General features: G+C 43.9%; 1 protein-coding gene across 1 annotated transcript; it reads right to left on the minus strand.

The window, feature by feature from the left end:
• Positions 1–2028: 2028 nt before the first annotated feature.
• On the minus strand, positions 2029–10906 carry MAPK1IP1L (mitogen-activated protein kinase 1 interacting protein 1-like). Its single transcript, XM_009082071.1, has 4 exons — positions 10887–10906; positions 4096–4123; positions 2883–3596; positions 2029–2480 (listed from the first exon to the last, which is right to left on the minus strand). Exons 1-4 carry the CDS (start codon positions 10904–10906, stop codon positions 2469–2471), a joined length of 774 nt encoding a protein of 257 aa, XP_009080319.1. The 3' UTR covers positions 2029–2468.
• Positions 10907–12857: the final 1951 nt, after the last annotated feature.

Here is a 12857-nt window from a genome sequence, read left to right on the forward strand (position 1 = left end):
ACAGCAATATTTGTTTCATCTAAAGAAAATACAGCAGCAGGTGATAATCTATACTTTAAAGATGTGATTGCTTATAGTTCATATTGTAAACAAATGCAGTATGTCAACCTCAAAGCACAAGTCAAAACGAACTTCTCAGCAATTGAACTCAAATGATGCATAGAAATGTACAAATTCCATTGCAAAAAGCTTCAGGCCAGAAGTTGCTCACACTTGACATAACATGTGATAAAGTTACTACACGGTATATAGTGACACCTTGAGTTTTTACACAATAGATTAACAGGAATACCCTTTTCACTGCTATGCAAAGAACTTTTGCTCACAAAAACAAAGGGATTATGAAACAGTTTTCATGACCTCAAGAAATACGAATATACATTGAAAAACATCCCATATATATTGAATTTTAGCCTAAATGTTCCAGTAATAAATCCTGCCTATTTCAGGAAGAACCTAGAAGTCTAGTTACTTTTACAAAACCCCTTTCCAAAAATCATTACTTGCTACTTTTGCTTTATCCTCTCCTACCTCTTCCCATTCCCTGCAGAGACGTAATGGCCAGTGCAATTCCAACTGGAGTGCTGCTGCTGCAAGATCCATTCATTTGGAATAAATGTGTTTTCAATACATTGACTTATAGTCTAAGGCTGCAGGTATCAAAAAAGCACTTGAGCAATTGCAGTCAACGTTGCTTATGCTAATTTTGAATTAGTCTTGCCAAGATCTAAGCCAAGTCTGTTTGGGGGCAACTGGGGGTAGTTTAAGGTCAGTGAAGACTTGCACTTTTGGGTCCTATTCCTAGGGTTAGGTTGCTAGGTTTGAAGTTGAAATGTGAAGGTTTTTTTGTTCAGCTCCAGTATTGTCTCTCTAAAATTCAAAAATACACATTCCTTTGCTATCAGCTTTTGTGACATTGGATTACAACATCTTAGCTGCTGCTTCTTCCTGCAAAAACACTGCAGGACTTGGCCATAAAGGCTACAACTCCCAACAAGCATCACCACCAGGTCACCCCATGTGTTTTTAAGCTGTCCACCACATGCATGCAGGAAGCCACGAGAAGGTACTGGAAGAGGATGAACTCATTTTCACAGTTCCATGATACAAAGACTCCCTAATGAGCTACCATGTGAAGCAAGATTTGTTTCTAATTCTACCCACAGAGGCTAAGTTAGGAGCTCCCCAGCTGGGGATGAAACAAACTGTCCATGGTCCAAGTCTAGGCTACGAAGTACCACCAAGAGTGCCAGAACTCCTCGCTGACACGCGGCAAACCCCTCAACATGTGCTTTGCATGGATATGGCAAGAACACGAGGACTCAGGGCAGTGCCCCCAGGAGGGTGGGGACAGCCACAGCAGTGCACAGGCTTCTAGACATTCAATTTCTCCCAAATCACACTTACTCAGTGAGGTATGCAGACACCCAGCTGAGAACAGAGGGTGCTCCCAACGAGGCTCCCTCATCCTCAGCCGCGGCAACACGTGGCTGGCAGAGCTGTCCTGCCAAAAACTGCTGGGAAGGGAATGGTCAGGGTGGGGGTTTTCACCTTTTAAGCTCAAGTTCAGTTTCCAGGGACTCTGAAAAAGCCTGCTGAGGGTCACACCACCCAGCAGCCAAGTCGAATTTGAAATGACTAGAACCCAGGTTAGAAATAGGGAAGTACCTAAGCGGGAAACAGTTTTTCTCTTTACATAGACCAAAGCCAAACTTCCAACCACCACAGAATGAGAACTGGCAACAGGATGTCCTCATTGGCATGCATAAAACTCACATTTGTTGATTCAAAGTTAAACTGCACAGCCAGGTTACTCCATTTGCACATCAATGCCTGTTTGGGAACACCAAGGGTGTGCTGACAAGTCACACCGAGGATCTCCAACGCAGCTCCTCTCCTCCTCTGTAGTCCCAGACTGAGCAATTGGTTTGAGTATGTACAAAATGCTGAGAAAACCTTCGAGTTCATGTGTTCTGTCTCTCTCCTTAGTTTGAATTACTGTAGCACGGATCAAAAATTAAGGTTCCTTGACTAAAATGTTGAAACACTTTTTATTGACATTTCAGAATAACCTGAAAATAGACAAAATATGACTTATCCATCCCTTCGGTGACCAGCACGAGGCTGGCAACAACACTTAAAGCATTCATGGAGATTGGAGAATTAACTTTTTTTGAACTCCTTGGGCCTGATTCTTTATAATCCTTATTTGGCAACTCTCATTTTTCCAAGGAATACTTGCCAATACACATGTTAGTTGATTTCTTCTCTTTGTAATTCGTGTTATTAAAACCAAACAATTATGCCAGCAAGGTAAATTGATGCAAACTGCTCCTTCATACCTCAAATGCACAAACAAGAGGCAATATTCTTCATAGCCCCAAACATTACTGAAACAAAAACTGTAAAACCTCTGTAAGTAGTGGATGAAGGTGGAAAACTACAGTATTTTGTTGCCCAGAATGTGTTCAACGGTAAGGCTGCAAGAGACAAGAAGTCATGGTCAATGCAGGCTTTTCACACAGCAGTTCGTTCACAGTCACAAAAATGCTTAATTAAGAACAAATGTATCCTTCTAATTTGTTATTCCTTCCCCTATGTGACCTACAGAGATCAGAATATATCTTCTTCTTGAAATTATTTCACTATTTCCCCCCATTTTTGGCTTTTCAAGGCTTTCCAAGTAGTGGAGATCACTATAAAGTGAGACATGCTCCAACTTCACATCATTTCACCTTTCTAATATCTCTAGCATTGAACAAGTTAGCTGTTATCCCACTAACCATCCTTACCTGCACTAACAGGTTTGATGCTATGGAATTACCACCCTTAAAAGTGTAACCATTTCTAGAGTAATTCAAGAGCAAAAATGAAATACTCACATGGGGACCACCAGGCATTGATGGAGCACCAGCAGGACCAGATGGCACTTGAAAAGGATTAGGGGGCGTAGGATATAGTCCTGGAGCTGGATATGATCCTGTGGGTGGAGGAAATGGCCCTGGTGGTGAAGGTCCCCACGTTCCAGGTGGGACTGTACCCCATGGTACTGTCGGCGCAGCCCCTGGAGTCTGGGTAGGAGCAGAATATGGCCCTGGGGGTGGATATGGCATGCTGGGTGCAGGATACTGCCCTCCCATTGTTGGTCCCCATGCTCCAGAGGGCATGGATCCCCATGGCCCAACAGGAGCAGGAGGCGCAGCTGGCTCTGTTGGACCTCCGTAAGGTCTTGGAAGCTCTGGAAAGGGCATATTTGGTGGAGGATACTGCCCTGGTGGGACAGGACCTGGCACAGTTGGGGGTGGATATGGACCACCAGGAGGAGGGCAGGAGGGTCCAGTAGGAGGAGGAGGAAATGGAGCCGGCGGTCCCGGGGGCATGGAAGGATACATTCCCGTGGGAGGAGGCCCGAAGGGCACGCTGGACGCGGAGGTGTTCGGTGGCAGTCCCGTCGGCGTCATGGGGGGAGCACTGGGGTTATTCCAAGGATTTGAAGCTGGCCAGCCCTGTGGTGGCTGCCCAGGCTGCTGGCCAGGCTTTGTGCTGCTCACTTTGGAGGTTTTAGCAGGAGACTGGTCTGGTAGAGCATCTGCCAACTGAAAGACAAAGGGCTGGTGAGAACAGAACGTGCCTCCTGGACTTCCCAGCTGCAGGCATCCCCCCTGCTACGTGCCTACATTCCAGCTGCCAAAACAGGAGGAGAAGAGCTCTTTGTGGCTGCACAGAGATGATTACATTCACTTGAGTGCAGCTCCCAGCACTGCCATAGCTGAGGCATTCTGACATGCCGCAGTTAAAAATCCAAGGATGAAAGGCGACCTACCACGTGGAACAACAAGTGATTGCAGCACAAACCTGGAGAGATTTCCACAGAGTTCCATTACAGCTACCCTGATGCCATTAAAGCACAGCTCCTTTGGTAATGTCACAGAAAACAACCCACAAGGCACCCAGCAGCTTCCAAAGTTTAGTCCAGGGATTGCTACATCTACCCAGAAGGAAAACACCACGACTGTGACACCGCTCCCCTTCTCCTTGGAAAACTAGGAACTAACACAACTGGCTGATCTTCAGGAAAGAAAAACTGTTACTTACCGAAAAATCATCAGTTCCAGACATTGTGCTGAAAAGTAAGGTAAGATAAAGTGAAATTTGTTGAAAGTAATAAAGGTATTTTTAGCAAGAGTTCATGAGATGTCTGTGTTTGTCTCATTCAAAGCACAGCTAGTGGTGAACTGGCAGCACCTCTTGGTGCCTTGGTTTTAGGGATCTGGACCACACCAGGTCCTCTGGCATGGACCAAGTTTAACAGTGCTTGTGTCTGCACTTGTGCACCTGTATCCAGGTGGAGCTTTGGGGATCCCTGGTTAGGGAGGCAGTGGAAATAAATTTTCCCTTTGTGTTTTAGCCCTGGGTTTGGGGCTGTCCTGGCTCCCTCTGCTGACTCACTGAGTGACCCAAATACCTTCCTCTTGATAAAGTCTTCAACCTCTACCTGTCTCATCTCAGACAGGTGAGACACAATGGAAATGGGTCACATTAGAATGGGAAAACATGATTCAGCATTCGTGTGGAGCAGGCAGCCCACCCAGACAGTGATGCCTGGGGAGTATCCAAGGTCTGACCTAAACTGGGACTCACAAAGGTATGGCAGGATTCCTGCAGGTGAAGTCAATGCATCTAAACCAAGACATGAGTAAATCAGAGACTCATGGAATGGTTTGGGTTGGAAGGGACCTTCAAGATCACCCAGTTCTGTCCCCCTGCCATGGGCAGGGACACCTTCCACCAGCCCAGGTTGCTCCAAGCCTCATCCAGCCTGGCCTGGAACACTCCCAGGGATGGAGCAGCCACAGCTTCTCTGGGCAACCTGTGCCAGTGCCTCACCACCCTCACAGCCAAGAATTCCTTCCCAATATCCCATCTGTCCCTGCCCTCTGGCAGGGGGAAGCCACTCTCCTTGTCCTGTCACTCCAGGCCCTTGTCCCAAGTCCCTCTGCAGCTCTCTTGGAGCCCCTTGAGGCACTGGAAGAAGCTCTAAGGTCTCCCTGGAGCTTCTTTTCTCCAGGCTGGACACACACAGCTCTCCCAGCCTGGCTCCACAGCAGAGCTACTCCAGCCCTTGGAGCATCTTTATGGCCTCCTCTGGACTCAGTCCACCAGGTCCACATCCTTCTTATGCTGGAGGCTCCAGAGCTGGAATCCCCATGCAGATGTTATTGTCAGAAATAAGAGAACTACAGTTTGCTGATGCTTCACAACACACTAAAGGCATTGGATGCTCTCATTTAGGTTCAACAATTCCAGTCTAAACTGAACACAGACCTGGCAAAAGTGTCACCAACATGTACCAAACTTCTGACCTCTCCACACTTACAAGCAGCACTGAAAACCATGACCAATGAACCATGTTCTACCTCTTCATGAAGGCAACTACAGCACTTAGAGCTTTCCAGAGCTTCACCATGAAGGCAACTATAGCACTTAGAGCTTTCCAGAGCTTCACCACAATGAGCACTGACTGGCTTGGTCACTCCTGATGAGCCACACTAAAGGACAGCTCAAGTTCTATTTGCCATAGACAACAAATACTGACTGAGGTGAAGAACTGTTTAAAAGATGACCAAGAGCAGGTGAAATAGGTGGACATGCCCCAGTGCAGCCACAAGGTTTTAGGGGAGAGTGTTGGAGACAGAAAGGAACATAAGAGAAGGAAAAATGCAAAGTGTAAGTCAAGACTATAAATATTACTGACAGTCTGACCCCCACAAAACCCAATCCTGTTCTCCCTTGTTGATGGTGAAGACTTCTAACACAGAGTGGTCTCAGGGATGGAGGTTTGTACATATAGCCTAGATCAGACAGGTTTATAAACCCCATTAGATTAAAAATTATGTAATGCAAATAATGTGCATATATACTAGAGTCTTCTCTGAAACTGTGCTGTAAGTTTATTACCATCTACAGAACTTCCTAACCTCAGGACAGTTCTGGATCAGAACAAAGGACCATTTAGCTCAGCAGCCCATTTTATCTTAACAATGACCAGTTGGGAAGGATAACAACAGGGATGACACTTGCCCCAACACTTCAGTGATTCCAAGCTGAGACAGTCCTGAGTTAAAGGCAATTTCTATGGAGCAACAACCCTGACATAATTCCTTTTTCACAAACGTGTCCATTTTCTACGCGGGGATGTCTAGTTTCTCTGCTTCCATGTTATTCCCACAACACCCATTGGCAAGGAACAGCACAGGCTGTTTGTTACACAGAAAAAGCACCTCCTTTTTTGTCCTAAACCTGCATTTTACTAGTTTCAGTAGTTGCTGCTCCAGTCCTGCAGCTGAGGAAACCAGCAAGTCTCTTCTTACCCACCCTGCCCATGCTGATCATCACTCCACAGAGCTTTACCCCTTTCCTTCAGCTGTCCCTGCTCCAGGCCAAGCTCCAGTTATCCCACTGACACTCGTGCAGCAGCTATTCCATAGCTCTGATTATTCTCCCTCTCCCTTTGAGGCTTTTCCAAGTCCTTTTGTATGGCTGGAGATGAATGACAAGAAGGAACCACAGAGAACTGAAGACGTGGGATAACCAGTGATTTATAGAGTTTCATAATTATGCTCTGGTTTGTCTCCTATTTCCTTCCTAATACTTCTTAATGTTCCACCTGCTTTTTGATCCCTATGGAACTGACACTTTGGTGGCAATATTTCATTCCCCAGTGTGAAGGGTCAGCCCATCATTTTATAGATGAAATTATATGCACCACTCTACATTTATCTACTCTGAATTGCATCAGATTTATCACCATTGAATTATATCTGCCGATTTATTACCTAATCCTGACTTTCCTGAATGGCTTCATATCAACAAGACACTGCTCATCTCATTTCCCAAGTTATTTATGGCCACATGGAACAACTCAAGACACTGTGGAAATACAGTGAACTTTTCAAGTTACACCTAACTATTTAAATAACCCTTTCAAGAAATCCCTAATAATTTAAATAACCCTTTTAAGGAACACCTAATAATTTAAATAACCCTTTTAAAAAACACCTAATAATTTAAATAACCCTTTTAAGGAACACCTAATAATTTAAATAACCCTTTTAAGGAACACCTAATAATTTAAATAACCCTTTTAAGGAACACCTAATAATTTAAATAACCCTTTTAAGGAACACCTAATAATTTAAATAACCCTTTTAAGGAACACCTAATAATTTAAATAACCCTTTTAAGGAACACCTAATAATTTAAATAACCCTTTTAAGGAACACCTAATAATTTAAATAACCCTTTTAAGGAACACCTAATAATTTAAATAACCCTTTTAAGGAACACCTAATAATTTAAATAACCCTTTTAAGGAACACCTAATAATTTAAATAACCCTTTTAAGGAACACCTAATAATTTAAATAACCCTTTTAAGGAACACCTAATAATTTAAATAACCCTTTTAAGGAACACCTAATAATTTAAATAACCCTTTTAAGGAACACCTAATAATTTAAATAACCCTTTTAAGGAACACCTAATAATTTAAATAACCCTTTTAAGGAACACCTAATAATTTAAATAACCCTTTTAAGGAACACCTAATAATTTAAATAACCCTTTTAAGGAACACCTAATAATTTAAATAACCCTTTTAAGGAACACCTAATAATTTAAATAACCCTTTTAAGGAACACCTAATAATTTAAATAACCCTTTTAAGGAACACCTAATAATTTAAATAACCCTTTTAAGGAACACCTAATAATTTAAATAACCCTTTTAAAAAATCCCTAATAATTTAAATAACCCTTTCAAGAAATCCCTAATAATTTAAATAATCCTTCTAAGAAATACATCTCTATGAAGTTAACACCTCAGGGGAATTCAGTGCCTAACTGCATGAACCCAATGGTTTGTTAAAGCTCCAACATGAACTTGTAACAGCAGTAATTCCTTCAAGTAAGGAATCTTTGTCTCAGATCAGGGACACTGTTTACATCAAGGATTACTTGTTTAAAATTGATAAACCAACTGACTACATCAGGAAAGTGTTTTTTTTCTGCTCCTGTTATTAACAGCTGAGAGACATCTACCAGAAAAAACCTCAATTTCTCTTCAATAAATACCTCTAATGTTAAAAGTTCATTAGTTTTTGCAATGAGCCACACTCAATAATAAATTGACATCTGCTTTTTAGTTCAATTTACCTATATGGACACAGAAGCTATTTAATATAACCCAGAAAATATAGGAAATCAATCATTAATACAGAGACAAGTGCAGAAAACCTTTTACTTAAGTTCACATGAAAATGTATTCATAATAGTAATTAAATAAACCCAAAACAGGTTAGCAAAAAGCAACACCAAAACAGGCCGAGAGAATGAGAAATGGGATAAAATCAACTGAAAAACAGATCTATAAGAGCCTGAAAAAAGCTACAGAAGTTAGAACATTTGCTGCAAGGAGAGAAGGGAGAGAGGAAATAAACCTAAAGGAAAACTCAGGAGAAAAACCCACAATCTGTCACAAAAGTGACAGAGAAGCAAATTCAAGTCAAGCAATGGATGAATACAGTTCACGCAGGTCTGCAAACCAAATATCAGCTAATATCCCCAATATCTGCCAGCAGATAGCTCCCAAATATTTCTGTACCATGAAAACCAAGGAAACAATTCTGCTGTATGACTTATGGGAAAAAAATAATGCAGTTAAGCACAGCTTATAATGAGATTTAGTGGCTTTTTTACTTTGGCAAGCAGACAAGAGCAACATTTGTTGGCAACATTTGGGATAACTGAGTCCATGCCAAGCATGTCAAGGATCCTCTTGCAGACAGGATGGCCTACTTCAGGGATGTTTTTTAAACAGATATTTAATCTGGGTACTGCCACCTTCACTTGATAAAGAAGAAACTGAAATTACCCTCAGACACGATCAGACAACAGATGAACTCATCTGTAGTTAAATCTGGAATCTATATCCCATTCAGGTTGTTCCACCCTGAAGAATTTCAATCAAAACCTCACACAAATATCAATTATATTCCTAAGAGCATTGCCCAAGGCCTTCACACGCTCACAAATCACACTCAGAGACACTGTCAGGCACAAGACCTCCAAGTAAATCCATTTTCAAGTCCCCTCTGGTCACACATGGGCTCAAGATTTTAGGGGGAAAAAACCACACTGAATGGTGCCTTGATGAGATTTTGAGAGAGTCAGGAGAGTTAACAAATGGACTCTCATTTTCTCTTGGGGCTTTCACAGAATCATTAAGGTTGGAAAAGACTTCTGAGACCATCAAGTCCAACCTAGTGCACAAGCACTGATAAGAGCAGAGAAAAGCCCATTCAAGTAACAAACACTCATTCTGCCACATTTCAACTCTGCTCCAAATTATCCCTTCCCGGAGTTGTTGGGATGAAGGAAGCACAAGTGGAAGAAGGATTCAGGAGCTGAAGTGATTTGGCAGGAGCAGCAAGACAAGGGTGCTGGCAGTGCTCACACTGGAGTCCAGCTCTCATCCACTGTGCTGCAAGATAAGATTTGCTTTGTTTTCCGAAGGCCAACGCCCCTGGAAACATCCCTGGCTTTCCAGAAGCCCAGAGCCTGCCAGCTCCAGCTGAGCTGGTCAGGGCACCACTTCTCAGCCACCTCTGAGAACACACATAGCCAGAAGCACAGAACTGGATTGATGGAGGGAGAGAGATGGTCGTTGTCTGCAAGAAAGGCATTCAGGAGCTGGATCCCTCTCATCCTGTATCCTGAAGAGTGATGAGAGGGATGAAGGACTTCACTGCACCTGCCCAGAAACTATACCCAGCAAAATCTTCAGACCACAGGCAAAGCCCTCATGGATAGCCACGAGCTGCTGCAAAAACTAGCAGCAGGTAGCAGAGATGAGCAAGGCTGCCAGGATCCATGCCACAGGCTGGGAAGCACAACTCCAACACGGCACTGGCAGAACAGTTCTACCAGCAGCACTCACAACCAAGTGGTGACTTTCAGAGAGGCCTGAAAATCCTGTTTCTGGAAGTGTGGTGCTATGTGTGCCATGCTAAATCTGTCCTACTAAACAGCTTCCACAACCAACAGCTCCACAGTGTTTTTTGAGTTCTAACCCTCCCTGATCACATCCATCCCTCTGAAACTGATGGATGCAGCACTGTTTTTTCCCATTCCCTTGCCTTTCCTGGCTTTTATCCATCATCAGTCCTCAGGGACCCTTGTTAGAAAGAGCTGTCCAAAGCACTTTTTCTTCTTTACCCAAAACTGAGCACTGACTGCTTTCCTGTTTGAGTTGTATGACATTTTTCCAACACTTGATGTGCCAGATTTAGTTCCTGTCTCCAAGATCATCTTTCAAACACAGAAAAAGGCTTTCTGGATGCAACAGGCTCTGCTGCATTTCCACTGGGTGGCACAGCTCCCTCAGCAGAGGCTCCTTTGTCACTCTAACATGACTAATACCTCCCAGCATAACCTCATCTACAACAGGATTTCTGCCCACATAAGTGTAACTACCCAACATAGCTACACCGAGAAAATGGAAGAGAGACCAAATCTTTGACAGCTTCAAAATGTTTTCTAAAATATGCAAATTTCTGCAGCTTCAGGCATTAAATATCAACACTTTAGAGATGGTCTTTATAGGACCATAGAGTGGTTTGGGTTGGAAGGACCTTAAAGTTCATCTCATTCCAACTCCCTGCCATGGGCAGGGACACCTTTCACCAGCCCAGGTTGCTCCAAGCCCCATCCAACCTGGCCTGGAACACTCCCAGGGATGGAGCAGCCACAGCTTCTCTGGACAACCTGTGCTAGTGCCTCACCACCCTCACAGCCAAGATTTCCTTCCCAACATTGAATTTAGCCCTGCCCTCTGTCAGTGTGAGCCATTGCCCCCTGTCCTGTCACTGCAGGCTCTTGTAAACAGTCTCTCTCCATGTTTCTTGCAGGTTCCCTTCAGGTACTGGCAGGCCACACCTCAAAGCCTTCTCTTCTCCAGGCTGAACAATCCCAATTCTCTCAGCCTTTCCCCTCACAGGAGAGGTGCTCTACCTCTCTAATTGTCTTGGTGGTCTCCTCTGGCCCTTTCCCCATTTTTCCTGCCTTCTTGCCACACTCATGCACTTATATACAATAAAATCACTTACTCTGTCCTGGGTGTTTATTCCTTGGGAGAATAAAGTCTTTTGGCAAACTAAAACCACAGCTACATCATTAGTAGCTACATGAGGTTTGGTGATATTTCTGCCCCTTCCCATGTCTCTTCTGACTGACAAAAAGGACAAAAGTCAGGCCTTAAAGTTCTGAGATTTCCAGGACAGATCTCAGTAAGAGCAACAACCGAAATGTAGCACTTGCTGTAAAGTATCAACTACCAAAAAAAACTAATTCTTCCAAACAGAGGTCCTGGCAGTTTCCACAACCTGTAAATTATAAAGCCATAAGGAACTGTAATCTGCTCCAGCTTTTCACCCATGACAGGCCATTCAGTCTCACAGCTGCCTCCCCACCAAGCACTTCAGATGGCCACACATCAGAGCCAGATGGTCCCACACACAGCAGACATGGATCCCTTTGGAGATGCCTTGTTTGTGTGCCAGCTGTGACACACAGTAAGTGGAGACCACCACGGGTCCACTGCCAAGGACTCCTCCTGTCCACATCACCCTCCCCTGTGAATCCTGCAAAAGATGTATTAGTCCAGCAGCTTGGAACAAATAAGACTGACCTTTCAGAGTTGCCTCTAAACTTTCCTGAGAGATACAGAGCTCATTCCCATCACAGAATCCCAGGATGGTTTGGGTTGAAAGGGATCTTAAAGGTCATCTCATTCCCCCCCTGCCATGGGCAGGGACACCTTCCACCAGCCCAGATTGCTCTAAGCCTCATCCAACCTGGCCTGGAACACTCCCAGGGATAGAGTGACCACAGCTTCTCTGGACAATTTGTGTTATCCTCTATATAGTCAGGAATTATCAGCTTAATTATTTTTATGCATTTTAGATGAAATAAACATACTGACCTCGAGTGACTATCAAAGAGCTTCCCTGCAGGGCTCTGGTGTGCCACTCCCCCAGTAAAAACACTACAAGCATGTGTCATGTGCCAGTTGTAGCTTGAACAGTGACACACAAAACCACACACCTTTCTGCTCCTTATCAGAGGCTGTTTTCCAGGAAACCCACTTTTCAGGATTCAATGGATACAGCTGGCATCTTTCACATCTTCATATGGCACTGCTAAAATGCACTTGAATCAACATAAACTTCAAGAATATCCAAAGTGCTTTCCAGGTCTGGCTTGATATTCACCAAAGATTTCTGTACCAGGCACTGATCTCCCCAGGCCTTGGGAAGGGCAGTTTCAGGGTGTGTCAGTTTGGTTTAAAATAGAGGAAACAGCTACCTTTGTTCTTACCTCCACTGACAACAAGGTTGATCAGCATGAGCTCAGCACTGTTCTCCACGGAATTCACCTAGGAAAGAGTTCTCTCTCAGTGATAAAACCTGTCAGGTAGGCAGGTCTCAAGGAGCACTGTGATAACACACAGTGCTGCCTTTCCCTGGAAGTCAGCTGCCTTAAACACACTAAAATTGGATGAAATGATATAATGATTACAAACTGGCTGTCCCATCCCTGAAGTGTCCAAAGCCAGGCTGGATGAGGCTTGGAGCAAACTGGGCTGGTGGAAGGTGTCCCTGCCCATGGTAGGGGCTTGGACCTAGATGATTTTTAAGGTCATTTCCAACCCACCTCTGTAACCCTGCCTTGCCCGAGCCTTTCTTTAGCACGGAACCTCCGACTTCAAATCACTTACATGCTCCCCACGTACACTTACGCA

This window comes from Acanthisitta chloris, unplaced genomic scaffold (genome assembly GCF_000695815.1).
Source record: "Acanthisitta chloris isolate BGI_N310 unplaced genomic scaffold, ASM69581v1 scaffold17539, whole genome shotgun sequence".
Lineage (NCBI taxonomy): Eukaryota > Metazoa > Chordata > Aves > Passeriformes > Acanthisittidae > Acanthisitta > Acanthisitta chloris.

Bases quoted from the DNA above. Each gene is read 5' to 3' on its own strand.
- MAPK1IP1L (XM_009082071.1), bottom strand. From the start codon at position 10,906: ATGGCTCACACTGACAGAGG. The intron at 4,124-10,886 runs GCAGGGCTAAAT...CTTACTTTTCAG, and splicing joins ATGGCTCACACTGACAGAGG to CACAATGTCTGGAACTGATG. The intron at 3,597-4,095 runs GTAAGTAACAGT...TTTGTCTTTCAG, and splicing joins CTGGAACTGATGATTTTTCG to TTGGCAGATGCTCTACCAGA.